Source organism: Mesocricetus auratus, unplaced genomic scaffold, assembly GCF_017639785.1.
Source record: "Mesocricetus auratus isolate SY011 unplaced genomic scaffold, BCM_Maur_2.0 Super-Scaffold_100006, whole genome shotgun sequence".
Taxonomy (NCBI): Eukaryota; Metazoa; Chordata; class Mammalia; order Rodentia; family Cricetidae; genus Mesocricetus; species Mesocricetus auratus.
In genome coordinates this window covers 67455759-67473504 of record NW_024429190.1, presented here as the reverse complement: position 1 = coordinate 67473504, position 17746 = coordinate 67455759, and the positions used below count along the sequence as shown (strand labels likewise).

The window sequence follows — 17746 nt, the reverse complement described above, 5'->3', positions numbered from 1 at the left end:
TCCCTCCATCTGCTGCAGTGGAGAAATAAATTAATGTTGTGGTTGACAGCTAAGTGCTGTCCTTGAATTGTTACTTCCTGACTGTGAATTAGGGAAACTTTCTCACCACCTTGTACCTCAACTTCCTAGTCTGCAAAATCGGTAATAAAAATACTTGATAAGACTGTGGAAAGTAAATGAAGTATTTTTCAGGACTAGATAAAAGTGAAAGGGTTAGACTTGGTACTGGGCACTAGCATTTTAAAAATGAGTGTTGTAGCAATTACACACAGTCTTAAATGGTTGTTCCTACAGGGCTTCAGGGTCAGAGGGAAGCTGAGAGAACCTTCCTGAGTTTTAATAATTTACATGAGAATATTGCATTAGAACAATATCGAAGATTAATGTTGGGACTAAGCATACTCCTTTTGGTCAGGGTAGAGCTGTGAATCAATATGGAGAAATATAACAAGTGCTGGAAACAGTAGACAAGGCTTGTAGACATCCAGCTCTACTGTGTGCAATATAAAGATATTCCTCAGAGCAATAGGAGAAATGATCTAGTCAAGAGAGAAATCTATTAATACAACGCGAATAGTGGGAGACGGTACATAAAGGAAATTACTGGTTTGGAAGTGTAATTCAGTAGTGTAGCACTAGCTTAGGGGGTACAAGGCCCTATGGTCAATCCCTAACACCAGAAAGGGAAAAATATTGTTCAAAATAAATAGTTAACACTATGCATTTAAAAGAATGAGAATACCACCAAGCAGCCAATCAAAACATCTGTGATAGAAGCAACAGACAAAACTAAGAGGAAAATCAATATAATTAAAAGCATAAACCCAGCAAGTGAGTCCAAGAATTTGTTTTGGAGAAGGCCAATAAATTAAACTGTCACTTTTCAGAGCCAATTAATTAAAAAGAAGCCCAAATACACAAGAAAAAGGGCATGCGATTACATAATTAATGGTGTTTTCATTTCAAATGGTAGCATCCTCTAGAGTTCTCTATCCATAAATGAGAAGATGACAATAAGTGAGATGTTTTGAAGAAGAATTCCATTAAATGCATGACAAAGTAAACAGTTGTGTCTCTGTCTAAACACTGAATTGGTATGTACTGAATCAATGCCACTCCCGAAAAAATACAGGACTCCCATGAGGCCCTGGCCTCACCACTAACTAATTAACTAACCAATGGAGACATAGCCTTGCTTAGTGCATGCCTCAGCCAGGTGCCTTACTTAATGTGAGCTGCTGTTTCCTCAACATTGAAATCATAGTCAATTGCACAACAACATAAGCATGGAGGAAACTCATCTAGTATGCACATTTTTTTCCTAGCAGACACATCATCTTGTAGTTAAGACAGCATTTCATTGCTGTGTTTGATCAACCTTGAGCATCGGAATTACCAACAAAGCTATCGCCATTAAGCATACTGCAGAACAGGGACGTTTGTTTACACTGTGAGAGCTGAAGTGAATACAGAACAGCGCCTTGTTCAGCCTCACAAAGGTGTAGTATGTGTGCATTGGGCGGATCAAATTTTTGGCTGCTCTGAGCATGTGTTCGCCTGGGAACAGCCATGGAAGTGCTGTGAGTACTGATTTTACATCTGGGGAAGCAGATTAGTTCAGAATTACGGACTCCACGAGCAATGAGGATTTGCTGGAAAAGCACCAAGACTGATGTACAGCAGAAGACACGGAAAAGCGTCCATTAGTTTCTATATGTACCTCATCCTCAGGTTCAGTGAACAAATTCAAATCCTTCCAAAACACACAACCTCAGTCCTATCTGGAAAATGTTAAAGGGCTACATGGCTCAGTGGTTAAGACACTGGATTCTCCCTCGAGAACCAGGGTTCAATTCCTAGCACCCACTCAGCAGCTTGCAACCGGCTAAAATTTCAATCCCAGTGAGTCTGATCTTCTTCTAGCCCTCTTGGGAGTTGCACATGCATAGTACACAGACATATAAGAGGAAGATCACACAAGTACACATAAAATGAAAATAAATCTTTTTAAAGGAAGAAAATAAAATTCATTTTCAGAAATGAGCATAAACGAATACCCCAACTTTATAAAGTATATGGAAACAGTAATAGCTTGAATGAGAAAATTCTAACATAAACATATAAACATGGCAAGTCCAAAAATACAGCAAAATGAGATCTGTAAAAGTGGTTAAGAGGTAAGGAATATGTTTTCACTATGTCTTTCTGGCGGGTGTTTGTGTGTACATACTTGAGTGTATGAATGTGAGAGTGTATGGGTGTGAGTATATGAGTGTGAGTGTGTGAGTGTGTGAGTGTGAGTGTGTGAGTGTGTGAGTGTCAGTGTATGGGGTGTCAGTGTATGAGTGTCAGTGTGGGTGCAGGTGCATGAGCTCTATGGCACATGAATGGGGTCAGAGGACAACCTTGAGTGTCAGCTCTAGTCCTTCCATCTTGTCTGAAGCAGGGTCTCTTGTTATTCACTGCTGCATTAGCAGGGCTAACTGACATGAGACCTTCTGGGAATTCTCCCGCCTCCAGCTCCCTTCTCATTGTGGGCACACTAGGATTACAGATGTATACCACTACAGATGTCCAACTTGACACGAGTTCTTAGTCCTCACACTTGTATGACAAGTACTTTCATTTATAAAATCCATTTGTGAATAAGTCAAAAGATAGAAAAATAACCATACAAGGATGAGAAAATAGTACCTACATACTGATGTTCAGAACTGTGGGGATATTTTGTTTATGATATAACAAATAAAACTTGCCTGAAGATTAGGGTACAAAGTTCAAAGTTAGCCGCACTAGTCAGCCATAGAGGCCAGGCAGTGTGGTACACACCTTTAATCCCAGCACTCAGGAGATGGGGGCAGATGGATCTCTGTTAGTTCAAGGCTACCCTGGGCTACACGAAATTGACTCAATCTAAAAAAGAAACAGAACTCACAAAAAGGTGATCCCAGCACTTGGAGTGACACTCCTTTAATCCCAGCACTAAGGAAGTAGAGACAGGAAAGGATGTGGCTAGACAGAGAGAATTTAAGATGGGAGGAGACAGGAGCTCAGTGCAGTCTGAGGAGCAGTGCAATCTGAGGAGAGGATCGTCCCTTTGGTCTGAGCATTGATAAAGGTGAGAACTCTCTAGTGGATGGCCGCTCTGCTTCTCTGATCTCCAGTTTTAACCCCAATATCTGACTCTGAGTTTTTATTATTAAGAACAATTAGAATTCATGCAACACAGAACCCATTCACAGTAAAAACAAATGAACAAAACCTCCCTAAAGAATAATGAAAACTCTTTGGACACATAAGCACTATCTTTGGCAAGCCATTAACCCCAGGGCTATTTCCGTTACAATCAGGACCAGGACAGGATTGCCAGAACAATTTGCAGTTACTTGAGCTTGTTTGTGAATAGGAACATTAAAATCAGGGAAGTGCAGATTGTTCCGGCTTGCCTGCTGCAGACCATCCTGCAAGAGCACTAATTCTGAGGTCACTGGCTGGGTAAAGGTATCGTCTATGTGTTAAGGAAGGGCTTTCTCAGATTTTTGTCTGAACTGGGTTCTATCAGGACCACATGTCCCTTTACTTTTTGGTCACATGACTCTACTCTTCAGTCAGAGAGGATCGGTGAGTCCTCCCTATGAGGTGAAGCTCTGTAGTGGAGCACTTGACTGGCAGATGCAAGACCCTGGGCTCAATACAAAACGCCAGCACCCCAAAGCATGAAAAATAGCATTGGTCGTGATTCTGTCCATTACCCAGTGTTCTAGGAATTGGGGGTGGCAGCTGCCGCTGTCCATGAGTGGCAGAGTCGAATGTAGCACTATCAGTCGCAAAAAGGTGTTGCTTGAGCCTACACTCTGTCCCAGTGGAGGTGAAGTTTGAAGATTTGCAATCTCAGGGATCTTCCTGTTTGCCCATTTTATTGTTATTTCAATTTGTATCTTCTAAATTGTGTGGGATGGGAACTAAAATGGTTGGGGGCAGAGAGCTTTGCCCACAGGTTTCTGAGTTTTCTCATGAAATGATGCTTCAGCTCGTCTTGGTCTTGGTCTCTCTGTCTGTTTGTGGTGAGAACCAGTCACCCTTCAGACTTGCAGAAATCCCTAAGAACATGACTTGGGACTTGCTAGAGCCTTAGGATGCATGGGCAGCCTCAGTTTGTTCCTTTCTTGGGACCTGGGGACTTTATATTGGATAAGACACAGGTCTTTGTCCATGTGCCAATGTCCTGTGTGTCCCACACCACATTGATAGGTTTCCTTTCCTGCTGGCTGGCATCAGATGCAATTCTAGGTCTTATGCAAGAATCTACAGCAAGAATGGAATACAGCTGTGATTTGGAAGAGAGTTGTGGTCATTTCTAAAAGTCTAACAAGTAAAGGAGTGAGAGAAATAAGAAAAGGGAAGGAGGAAAATTATTGCACGAGTTGGGGACAGAAAGAACAAAGATGGTATTCTACTGGTAAAAAGAAGAGATCATTACTTTTCTAGCTTTATTATTTTTTTTCTTTTTCTTTTTGTTTTTTTTTTCAGGGGAGAGCGCGAACGCAGTCCCCCACTACCACAAATTATGCAGTCGAGATTGTCAAAGAATAAATTTAATTAATAAAAATATTTTTAGTTATAAAGAAAGAAGAGATGTCTTACCCTGCCCAGAACACATGCCATTGTATTTCCTTCACAACAGGTCTCATGCAGATTTTTAATATCTGTGGTCAATTTGGCAATTTCAGAAAAATTAGCTTTAGGTTGCTTTTTAGTGAGCAGAATCAATTCTCTGTAAAGAAAATTAAATATATTTAAACTGCATTTTTTAGAAAAAGAATAATAGTCTGTTTTTAGTAATTATTCCTTTTTGAGATTATAATATAATTATATCATTTCCTCCTTCCTTTTCCTTAATATTTCGAATTTCTACTTCAAGTAACCCAAAGTGTCTAAATCTAGCAACTATTAAGAGGTGTTTTCTACTTTGGTTATTATACATAGACCCACACAAAGATCAAATCTCAATAATGTCAACTACAATAATTTTTATCACTTAAGGATCTGCTAAATACACTGAGTTGCTAAGATATTGAAACATACAACTTGATAACCTTAGAAATATGGGCAATTATCTCTGCAACATCAACCTCATTGCAAAGACAAGTATATGAAGCACAGGACTCCTTTGTGACCATTGGGATGTCTCTGGAGTTTCTCTGGCAATAAAATACCCCTGCCTTCCAGGAGGCCTAGTGCTGTCACTCATTGGGAAAGAAGGTGATAAGGAAAAATACATAAGTCCAAGGTGGAGAGGATGAGTTAAAACATCCTCCATCTCTAGGTTTCAAGATTAAAGAAGCATAGTTTTGTCTCTAGCCTTTACTATAGAGGATGATTCAATTAGTATCTGTATATATCTATCTTTCTGTTTATCTCTCTCTATATATATATATATATATATTACTATATACTCAGCTGGCCTTGTACACACAGTGTAGCCCAGGATAACCTTGAACTCATGATCCTTCTGCATCTGCCTCTCAAATGATGGAATTATAGGCAATATGCCACCATGTCCAGCCAAATTCTTGCATTTTTTTTAAAAGTTTTGCTTCTATTTGCAATGATATGTATAGATGTGTCAATGTGTGAGAATGTTCACATGTGAGTGCAACTACCCAAGGAATCCAGAAGAGGGTAGCAGGTCCCCCAGAGCTGAGTTACAGGCCAGTGGGAGTCATTCACTATGGCTACTAGGAACCCCAATTGGGTCCTCTGCAAGAGCAGTATGTATTTTGTCTCTCCAGCCCTAAGTCTCTGCATCTTAATGATCCAAATCCATCATGCACTGAGGGATTTGAGCAGATGAGAGTCACTGATGAAGGAGATTATGGAAGCAGTTGAGGACTATGTGATTTCACCTCGGCTCCTGTGCCATTGTGCCATTTTTAAACAGAGAAGCCGTGTAAGTATAGAAAAAGATTCCAGGCTTACATGGACAAACATTGCTACATAATGGGTAAACGACTTTTCAAAGCAGTTTAGCCAAAACAGCTGGCCTAGCAGCGACAAAGCCCACAGATCGCATAGGAAACTTACACTGCTCTTGCTATATTGTCATTGAATTTAATCCCAATTTCACATAAATGATGATGTCTTGCAGATATTTCTCTAATATATTTTCTGATGGGTTCTAGCTGCAAACAGAAAACAACTCATCAAGGAAATGTGATAGTAACATAAAATGTTAATGGCATCATTAGGAAAAGATAGAAAATTAAACCTCAATCGCCTCAACATTAGAAAGTCTTCAACGGACTGACTGAAAAGGAGCTAAGTGCAAAGAAATAACAGGGCAAAGCTTTCACAAAAAATAACATCTCACTTCCCCAGTTACTGCTTAACTCAAAATGTCCTAAACAAACTAATATCTAGAAAGCTACCAAGATAGACTCAAAAACTGCCTTACAGATGTACTTTCTTTTAGCCAAGTCATTAACCATTTTTTCTTGGAAGTGTTACAAACTGCTTAGCTGAAAGAGATGCTTCAAATCTGCAATACAATTCTTTACCTCCAAATGCTTGTTTTCTGTAACCCCAGATTTCTACTTTTTAAACTATCACAAGCAAATTTTTCTAGGTAAATAAAAGCCCAATTATGGTAAAAGAATCATATTCATGTTTTTTATGATGACAAACTTTAAAGGAAATAAGACGGTACAAGAGTAGATTAACTGTTAAGTAACAGCATATTGTTTTGAGAACATTTATATTTGTAATGAAAATAGATGTATTTAATTAAATGTCTAATCAAAATTTTCTCGGAAGGAACACAACAATGTACGAAATTAAAATCTCAAAAGAAAAACCAGTAGGAGGAAATACATAAAATTAACATATTTGTCTGGTAAAAATGTAAGAAAAATCTTTAAGTTTCAGGATAGCTATATCTCCAATTAAGACAAATTGGGACTGAAGAGATGGCTCAGTGACTAAGAGCACTTGTTACTCTTGCTAAGTGTCTGGGTTCTCCATTCTCAGGGGATCTGAAGCCTTCTTTTAGTTTCTTCAGGCACAGCATGCAAGTAATGCTAGACAAACATGCAGTCAAAACACCTACACACATAGAATAAATAAATGAATAAAGAAAACAAAAGCATTAATTGACTGCATATTGCTTGTTTATTATAATGATATTTTCAAGAAAAATCAGAGAATGTATATAAGCATGATCTTCAAGTAAAAACCCTAGTATAATCAGAATAATTTGTTCACTAAGTGATGCTCAATGCTAATTAATAATAGGTTATAGTTAACTGTGAATTCCTTTGGTTATTATCCCTTCTGTTGCATCACATTCATTGAAAATGGAATACAAGTCAGTTTGCCTGTTTTCATGAGGGTCACTGAGGCTTCATTGTGCTCTGATCACAGACAAAATTAATATGCAATATGACTGATTGCATGATTTTCTCCCAGGACAGAACAAGAGCCATTTAAAACACTGTGAACATCACAGTGGGAAACCTCTTAGCTAACTTACTGCATCTGCTTATATTTAACACCATAGGGGCATATTGCACATTTATGAAGATTTCTTAGTGAAGAAACTGAATGTGAAGAAAACATCGTGACTTAAAAGGATGGTGTACATGCAAGTTATTCACAGCAAACATTTTGGTGGGGAATTATAGACAATGAGACAAACATGAGAGCATAACCATTGGCTTTCAGGCTGTAATTAAAATGAAAACAATGGGGAATGGAAGTGTCTGCCTTTTCTCAGGATAACTGAGAATCGGCTTCTGAAGGAACCAGAATCCTCCAGAATAAGAATTAAACAAATAGCTTTAATGAAGATAGTTGCAATCATGAGTTCTTAACCTATGGCAGAGTTTCTTCAAATATACTATTTTAATATACATGGAAAGGCCAGGTCTGAGAAAGAGATGAAATTCTATTACTTTTAGAGAAAATTAGATGATTTCTTATGAAGACATCAAGAGAAAACTGCCAAAGTTAGCCTTAAGTTATTCATCATAATGATTATCAAAATATTGTTAGTTTTCAGCATGGCACATAGAAAATCTGCCTGATGCCCTCTATAATGTGAGTCTGTTCATGTTCAGAACTTTCTAATGTTTAGAACTTTTATTGAGCACACAAAAAACCACTTTTATCCTAGAACCAATCACTGGTATACATCTACCCAATGATAGTCAGAAGGCTAAAACATCTCCTGTCCCATGCTTTTCTAACAAGAGACTGATCACCATTATCCCACCAAGAAGTAAAGTCTATGTACAGTTCTTTTCCAGCTGATGAGGGCTTATGGTGTTTCAAGCAGGAGAACATGACAGAAATAACTTCTGAGGCTAGATTACAAATGGCTGCACAGCCTCCTCCTTGTATACTAGAAGAATCCTTTCTTAAGCCTTTGGCTACACATAAGCAATCCTATTGCCCCCTGGTCATCAATGCTATGGAAGAGTCCAAACTAGCCCAGGTAAGAACACTAAATGCACACACTCGAGATTGTACATGAAGAGAAGAGATAATGCAGCACTGCCCAGGGGCTCCAGCTCCTCCTGAATCCTAGGTTCAGATGTTTTTTGCAATTACCTGAAAGTTCATGAGCCAGAAACTCTCAGACGATCTACTTTCTAGGTTCCTGATTCATAGTCACTAATGGTAATAAAATAATGATTATGATTTTACATCTCCAAAATCTGGGTTGTTCTGCTTAGATATTTATATTCAAGTTTGTCATGCTTCTGCGTTTCAGAACCCATGCCTTCCTTTTTTAAATGAATTCTATTTACTAGGTCTGGAGAAGAGGTGTGAGGTGACATTATACTGCTGGTCGACAACCCACAGTTTCCATAACAAAGTCCTAGATGACAACTAAGCTATATATACAATACCTTTGCCTGCAGGCACTCTGTTTTATCTGTTTTATTTTCCTCTTGACAACACAACCGAACAGCTGTTTCATAGCAAGCAGACATGGTCAAGATAGTGGGTCCATATAAGAATGGGTGCCTTCTAGAAATTTCATACCTGTACCTGAAATTTACAATTGCAAGATGTATGGTTTAGAATTCAGGCACATACACCAATGACATTTCTCATAAACAGTATTTATTCATTTTTAATCTATCTGAAACTTCTGGAAATTCTGGTAATTGAGATTTGGTAGCACTTTGCCCAAAATTATCAAATGTTCACTATGAACAGATCAGCAGGGTCATTTCCTGGATGCCCACAAAGTGACTTCAACAGGTGGATTAAGCATAATCAGAAATGAAATCACCACACTTTCTTCAAGAGACAGAGAGGCAGAAAGTTGAGCAGACTAAGCAGCACTGTAATGTAGGATTGTTTGGTTCAGGGATTGACGATGGTCAGAAGTCTCTCAATGTCATCCAGAAGTTCTTTCTAGACTAACAAAATCAATATTATTGTCCTCTAAGACTTGTCATTTAGTATTTTTATTTGTCACTAAATTCCCTGGAATTATTTCTCACACTGGGCTGTGGAACTTGTTCAAGAACAGACTCATGCATATATGAATATGCACTCAGCACAACTCAACACTACAGACCAAACCAGCATGTTCCCACAAATCCATTTTCTTTTTCTGTGTACTTAGGAAGACTACTTTCCCTGCCTCTGTAGTGAAGCTGGCAGCTATGATCAATTAGATATTGATGGACATGCTGCACCTCACTTCTTAGGCTTGGCCATTTATTTCTTTGCTAAACTCGGAATCCTCTTTCTTTTATAAACACATGTTCCTGATGGTGTAGCCCAATGTAGAGGCATGTGAGATTCAGGTACTCATTAGACAAGAATTGTCAGGATTTGAACTGATCTGGGAAAAACTGAACTGGCAGATGTCAAAATAGACAAGTAGGACTGCAAGCCAAGATGAAAGTCACAATTACACCATAGGTAACTATTTACTAGGATCATAAAGGGGTGAGCTAAAGGAAGAATGCTGAATTTCCTGTTCTATTGTCTCCCCCAATGATCTGGCCAGTTGAAGACCATAGGAATGAACCTAGGGTTCAGCAGGATTGCTCAGTGAGTAAAGGTGGTTTCCATGCTACTTAGTGACCAGAGTTTGATACCTGGAACATATGTGAAGGGAGAAGAGAAATGGTCCCATAAAGTTATTCTTTTACACCCGCCCCACAAAAATGCACATGTTTGTGCATGGTAACTTTTTACTCAGTAAGGAATGACCACAGATAGTGAATCTGCCCATTCCTGAGGAACCCTCGGGAAAAGCTCCTGCAGTTTCACGGATATGGAGCAAAGATTAAGAAGAGCTAATGGGACTAGAGCAGGAAGGGCCTGTGCTAGAAATCCTGGTAAGCAGGTCTCTAAGAACAGGCACTTCAGCAAGAACTACAGCTCTGTTTGGGAGCACGGTGTCCCGGGGACCTAAGTCCCTGACAATGTCCTTCAGTATACTGGTTGTGCTCCTCAATTGCTATGGGGATGTTTGGGGGTTGCCTGAAGCTTGTAGTAAGTGACAACATGTGTAACATTTGATACATGAATAGCCACATTCATATTTCATCCTTAATGCCAGGCATATTGGAACTTGCCTGACACATGATCCTTTAGTGTTTTCTAACTAAGAGTATGAGGGCACATAATTCCTCCACAAAGCTTTAGAAATCTCTGAGGGTAGGTTTGCTCCTGTAAGGATGGATTAATGAAGTTTGGGTTCCTCTATTTTGTCTAGTCTCCTTGTTTATCCCTGACCTAGACTAACATGAGTAAAATCTATTATCAATCCACCACCAAGTTCCCAAACTCTAGGTCCAGCAGTCATCTCTTGTCAGTGACTGACTCAAGTAATACAGACACAGCCATGCTCTGTGAGAGTCACAGTCTTGTGTTCTCCTTGTCTTGTTAACACCTGACTCGCATGAGCTGCAACTCCATGCTAATTAGCATTCCAGACTTGAACTTGGTAATGCTCCAGTGCTATCCCTTGCCCCAGGATTACACGGTCCATTTTCAGTGGAAAATTCACCTCTGCTTGTTTCTAGGCTCAAATGACAGACCCTATCTCACACCTGTCAGATGCTCTGCCCGCTATCTACTGGTGCTTCTCCCAAGGACTGTGCACTGTTGCTGGCCTGTCTCCAGGGCTCTCTGCTTGTTATGGTTTTCCTAGGTGATTGCCTAGTCATCTGGTCACTTGGTTGCACATGGAGAGATAGATACGGTGCCTTGTGAATCCCCTCCTATTCCAAGCACTGAAGCAGTCTTTATTCGTATGTTTCCAAAAAAGGATTCACACAGTGGCACTGGCAAGAATCTGGCAGCCAAGGTCGCATCTGCAGGTAAGGGAGAAGAAGCCCAGGCGTGTCTCCACAGAAGAAGGTGGCCCAAGCCAAGCTGTACAGGCAAAGGACACACCTGGAATCTGAACTTACTTCTTAGTCTACCATTTCTCCTCCCTTCCACCATCTCTGGGGTGTCCTGCGATGGTCCCTTCCTGGACCAGGTAGTGGCCTGCTTAGAGGCCACACTCACCTCCAGTGTAATCTGTGACAATCTGATGCTTTACATGGGAAACTATCCACTTTGCTCAAATGTTCCCTAGGGGAAAGGACAAGCTGCCTTCCTTTCTGGAATTCCTCACAGGGAGCAGGTGGGCCTTGTGGGAGCCAGCTGGAACCTGCCTGGAGTGGCTTTACCACCTTCTCAGAGCCTTGTCCCTCCTCTTATCTAGCCAGGTTGGCTGCTTGGTGCACAGTCACAGACCCTCTTATTTGCCTTCCTCGGTGTTACAAGCTGTTTTAGCCCCAGCATTTGCTTAGTGCTAGCATTGTTTCTCCCCTCAGTACGTGGAATATCTGCTGGTCTTCCTAAACAGGGAGGTGAGCAATGTACAAGGCCTAGTCATTTCTAATCTTCCACAGCAAACCTTCCCAGGTCCTATTGGCCCAATAGGATGCTAATTGCCATTCTCTTTAGAAGAAAAAAAAGTATCATAGGTCATTTCCATTTTAATTCTTTGTAATAAAACATAAGTTTTCAGACAATTTTATGTGCAAAAAGGGTCTTAAAAATTGGAAAATATTCTTCTTAAAAGACCATGTCAAAATGAAGTGACTTACCTTGCCTTCAGCAACATGTGACTTCCTGCATCCATCTCACAGGTCAGCTCAGGTCCTGGAATCAGGGGTGTATCAATGTCATCTTCATGATCTTTCTTATAGGACAGGAAGCACTTGAGTCTTGTTGTGTTTTCCATCTTACAACAGTTAGTGGACACATCACTGCCCACCAGCCCTTGGTTGTTGCAAATATGTGTGAGGAAGGTAGCCATCTACAGGAGGAAGGGTGACATGCAGTGGAAGATAGGAGACCAACACTCCCCACCATGGGAAAGTTAACCAGGACACAAGATGCAGAGCCTTGAGTCCAATAATCACTGGACACAGAGATTTCAATTTTATTTCCCTATTTGTTCTGTGTGTACATGTGTATTCATACACATGTAAGTATGTACATGTGTGTGTACACAAGCATATGGACAGGCAAAGTCCAATGCTGGCTCATCACTCTCCATCTTAATTCTAAGACAAGGTCTTTCATTGAACCCACAGCTATACTGACCCATCAGCCATCTCTGGGGATGTGCCTGTCTCTGGTCCCCACTACTGGTACTGTGGTAACACACAGCTGTGCCTCGCTTAACATGGCTACTAGGATAAGCACCTAGATCTTCATATGTATACAAGTATTTTACCAACTGAACTATCATGCCAGCCCCCAGGCATACTTTATAAGTAAAATCTTCTAGGTAGTTTTTACACTCATTCATCTATTATATATGGTGAGGGTTATGAGCCTTGGATCAGGTATGGAGGTCAAAGGGCCAACTGAGAGGGCTGATTTTCTCCCCCCATCTTATGGGTTCTCGGTATCAGACTCAGGTTGTCCGGACTGGCGGCTAGTACTTTTACTAAGCCACCTGTCCAGCTCCTTTTAGGTTTTTAAATCTGAATCCACACATGATGCTTGTTGACCAGAGAGAATTTCCCCTTCCCTATGACGTTGCTTCATTCTCAAGCAATTGACAGGTTTTTGAAAAATAATTAGATATCCTTCAGAATTTCCAGAGCAAGATATTCTTAATGAGAACTCTCTGTTCCCACCCCCCCAAAAGCTACTAATTTGCTTATTTTCTACTCGTTTTGTTACTTTTGTTTCCATGGGAACACATTTTAAGACTTGAACTTTGAGTCAATGCTTGTTCGTTGTCAACTATCCAACTGAAAATGTAATCATTTCAATGTTTTCAAATGTTTTTATGTAGCAGTAAATGTGTGGAGTTTGGTAAGCCTCAACTGGCATGTGTGTTCCTATTTGAGGAATAAGTCCAGAAAAAGTCATTTTTGAAGCAGAAATAAAAAGGGATTGCTCTAAAATGAGTATAGCCACTGGCAAAATCTTCATTTAAAATGTGGATTGTTGACATTCCTTCATATTCAGAGTCTAAAACACTGTTCACAGGCATTAGCTCCAAGAGATAAATCAGGGAACTCAACAAATAAAGAAGAAAAGTTAAAGTTACTTCTCATTTATATGTTGCATTATTTAGCCCGAAAAATAACTATTCCTGAAACTCTTTATTCTAACAGAATGTTAGTATTAATTAAGAATTCCTCTGGGGGGCTATGATGGTTCATGGCTGAAGGTACTTGTTGCCAGGTCTCATGACCTGAGTTCAATCCCTGGGACCCACACAGTCAAAGGAGAGAAATAACTCCCAGAAGTTGTCTTCTGACCTCTGTGTATGTCACACACACACAAATACATATAATTATATATATATATAATTTAAAAACTAAAAAAAATGTCCCCAGGAAATTCCTATTTTATTGAAATTGCTGGTCACAAGACAAATAGAGTTTTTAAATGAGACAATAATAATGTCCCTTATTTTCTGCTAACTGAGAAAAGGATCTGTAAAAATATTGTTTTTCTCATATTCTTAAAGAAATCTTTTTTAATGAATTTTCATTTTAATTCAGTTTCCCCAGAGTTCTTTATGTGAAGACGTCAGACAGCAGCATTCTGGTGACTCAGGCAGAGCAGCCCACATCCTCAGGAATGTGACTCATTCCCTTGAGTGTTTGGCCCTCAGAACCTGTGCTCCCAGAGAGAAACTGGTTAAATGTAGGCTTAGAAGTCCACAAAGATTATATCTGGCATGTGAGTCATACACATACTCTTGCTGTGCCATGTCCTACATCATTATTCAAGCAGTCCTGTTTATAGCGACATCTTCTGTTTATCATCTGGCTAAGGCAGGAGAATAAATAGACACGTGAGCCACCTACCAGTTGGTGAACACACTCTGCAGGTAACTCATGTGATCTGAGAACCTTACAGTTTTCAGCAAGATCCAGCAGCTCTTCAGCTACGGTTTGGACTTCTTCATAAGCTGCATCCTGAAGAAACTGAGCAACCATAATGCTGGCACTGAAACACAAGATCTGTGTGTGGAATACCCAAGGACTTGGTCCCTTCTTTCTTTATTGTATCTCCCTATTCTCCCCAAAGTGATTCCCATACCAATTTCAGACAAAAGGATGTTGATAACCAAACTCACGCATCTCTTAGGTTCTCCTCCATATAATCCCGACGGGTACTATGCTGCCTGGCTGGAAAAAAAAAACAGTCTTGCTTGGTGCTGTGATGTGGGTGCATTGACACCCCTGACTTTCATGTGTTGAAATCCAAACCTAAGGTAAGAACTTGTAATTGTCATAAGGGTGGAACTCTCATCCATGGAGTCAGTGTCCTTATAATAGAGGCCCATGAGAGCTCATTCGTCCCTCCTACCATACGCAAGCAAAGCAAGAAGACATCACACATGGGCAAGAAAGAAGGTGTGTACAAGGCACCAAATATGAGAAACTTCACCAGATACTGAATCTGCTAGCACTTGATCCTGGACTTTCCAGCCTCGGGCAGGTACTGTGTGAACTCTGATGTATATTAACGATCACCCCCCTGCCCGCACCTTGTGGTATTTTGAACTAAGACATTCGAGAAGCAGGAAATTTCCCAGATTGAAAACCCCCTTTAAATTCTACAATCTATGTTATTCACTCACAAATTTATAGGTTTATTTTCAATAGTTGTAGTGATAAGAACAACATGACAGTATATACCTTCCTTTGAATTTAAACTGTCTTCTGTCAATGGTTTTTAAAAAAATATACAAATGTAGCCCAACTCTATCATTGATTACATGCAAATTACATGTAGTTCAATTCAAAGTTCTGAATTAGGGCCTGGGGAAATGGCTCTGCTGGTAAAATTCTTGCCTTTTAAGTACAAAACCTGAATTCAATCCTCAAAACCCACTTTTAAAAAAAGAGCTAGTAATGGTGGTGCAGGCTGGTAATTCCAGCTCTGATGAGGCAGAGACAACTGGGTTCCTGGAGCTCGCAAGCTAGAGGCCAATTCTACCTGGCAAACTCTGAGCCAGTCAAAAACCAAATGAAACAAAATGACACCCGTAGACATTTTAACATGAGAGGGGGGTAAGCCCATGAGGTCATAACCCTAGATAAAGGAATGCTGAGAACAAGAGAAATAGTCTTCCTCAGTGAAGCACACACCAATTGGTTATCCAATACCGTATGGTCAGCCCTGAAGACATACACATTATACTGACTGAGCAGTATATTTACACACACACACACACACACACACACACACACACACACACACAGTCTTAGAGAAAAAGAGGTCATGAATTTGAAGGAAAGTGAGTGGAATCACACGGGGGGGGCGGTTGGAATGAAGAAATGGAATGAGGGAATGATATAGTTGTATTATAATCTCAAAAAATTAAAAGTCAAGATGGGCGGAGTCTGAGGCACACACACGAGATAGTCCTCTGCTCTGCACACACACACAGACACACAATGTTCTGAGTTCTTTAAACTTAATGATATGGTTGAACTCTTCTATTAATACTTCCATTAACAGCTATTAGCACATTCAAAAGTAAATGTAAGCCCTTGGGATCCCAAACATTAACAATGTGTGGGTCTTAATTTGGCAAAGAAAGCGTCTCCCACACTTTGACTTGCTCATCACCGCCGTTTTCATCACCCACCCAGTGTACACATTACAATGGAGCTGTCTTCCCCCTTACACTAAGGCTCTCTAAGGAACTAAGCGGCTTTCTGCTAAGTAAACAATCATTAGCAATTACTATTGCTGCACAAAATAAAGGTTTTAGAGACCGCTCTTCAGATTTCAACTTCTATTTATAAAAAGTAGAAAGTATCTATGTACATACATGCATTTATGTATGAAATAAGTTTTAGTGCTTTGGTTGGATACGAAGATTAAGTGAGGAACTGGGAAAACGACTCAGCCAGGAGAGTGCTTGCTGTATAACCATAAGGATGTGAGTTCAGGTCCCAACAATCTACTTAAAAAGTCCAGCACAGTAGCATGCAGGTGTTATCCCATTGCTGGGGGTGGTAGTGCAGGAGGATCCCTGGAGCTCATTGGTCAGACAGTCTAACCAGTTAGTGAGCTCCAAGTTCAGGGAGAGATCCTGTCTCAAAAAAAAAAAAAAGGCTGAGGAGCAACTGAGGAGAACACCTGATGTCAACCTCCAGCCTCTACATCCATATGCATGTATGTACACAAATACATATGCATAAGAACACACTACATTACTCAACACACACACACACACACACACACACACACACACACACACCATAAATGAAGATTTGTAAAGTCCTGAACATATTGGCTGGTGATAATAGGTACCAAATATTGTAGCTTCTATTATTATTTCTGCAGTCATTCACATTTTTGCTCTATTCAAATTCACTTAGCCAATTTCAAACATTGGTTAAATGTAGCATTCTCTCATCTAGAATGGAAGCAAAGAAGGAAAGCTAAAGTGAGATATTCCCAGATGAGTAGCCTCAATGTAGTAGTGCTTTCTGTAGTCATTCCACACACTAGTGTCTATCAAGTTTCAACAACTCTTTTACAGTGATGACCACTGAGAAAGATGAGCCTTTCCACACACATGTTAGTAATTGTCACGGTTACTCCTCACATCCTTGCTTGTAGGCTACACAGAATGTACATGGATTCCCTACCTGCATGTAGTAAACTTGTTTGAAGAGGCTCACATTTTACGTAGCTGAAGAAAACAATAAGAGATAGAGTTTTAATAATCCCCATTGTTTCAGATGAAGTTCCACCATTTGAGAGAAATGAAGACTTTATGTTCTTTTCAAGCAGTTATAATTAACCATTAACTTTTCGAGTGAATATTCTTTTTCGTAATTCTTCCATGGATTCTCAGAAAGTTGGAGAAATTCGGGACAATGAAGAAATATTGGTGTTCATTAATGAGTACAGGATTCTAAAGCAGATAATGTCGACCTACTATTTGTTCACGATTACAACACACAGGCCTTGTAATAAAAATTGATCAGCGTGTTTGGTAAATGCTAGTCTACAGTATCCCATTTCATAGAAATGCGTGTTTACATGTGCAAAGTTCCAAAGAGGCAACGAGAAAGCAAACATGCATACCCCTGGTCAGGCAAGTGGTCAGAACTCAGGTGTCAATGTTGGGCACAGTTCCAGGATCCTGGAGAGAGGAGCAGAGGGCACAGGCACTGTCAGCAGACACAAAGGCATGGCACCTGTCACTGAGTGCTGACCGTCAGTC

At 40.0% G+C, this 17746-nt stretch overlaps 1 protein-coding gene and 1 pseudogene across 1 annotated transcript in view; both read right to left on the bottom strand.

The window, feature by feature from the left end:
- LOC101836689 (alpha-fetoprotein) overlaps positions 1–17250 on the bottom strand; it is a 41394-nt gene extending 24144 nt beyond the window's left edge. The window contains exons 1-7 of the mRNA XM_005068090.4: positions 17166–17250; positions 14633–14684; positions 14361–14502; positions 12129–12340; positions 8910–9051; positions 6085–6182; positions 4645–4774 (exon numbers count right to left, since the gene is read on the bottom strand). Of these exons, the coding sequence (XP_005068147.1) occupies positions 4645–4774; positions 6085–6182; positions 8910–9051; positions 12129–12340; positions 14361–14502; positions 14633–14684; positions 17166–17250 (861 nt within the window). The remainder of the gene's footprint in view (positions 1–4644; positions 4775–6084; positions 6183–8909; positions 9052–12128; positions 12341–14360; positions 14503–14632; positions 14685–17165) is intronic.
- On the bottom strand, positions 4528–4660 carry LOC121141051 (annotated as a pseudogene).
- Positions 17251–17746: the final 496 nt, after the last annotated feature.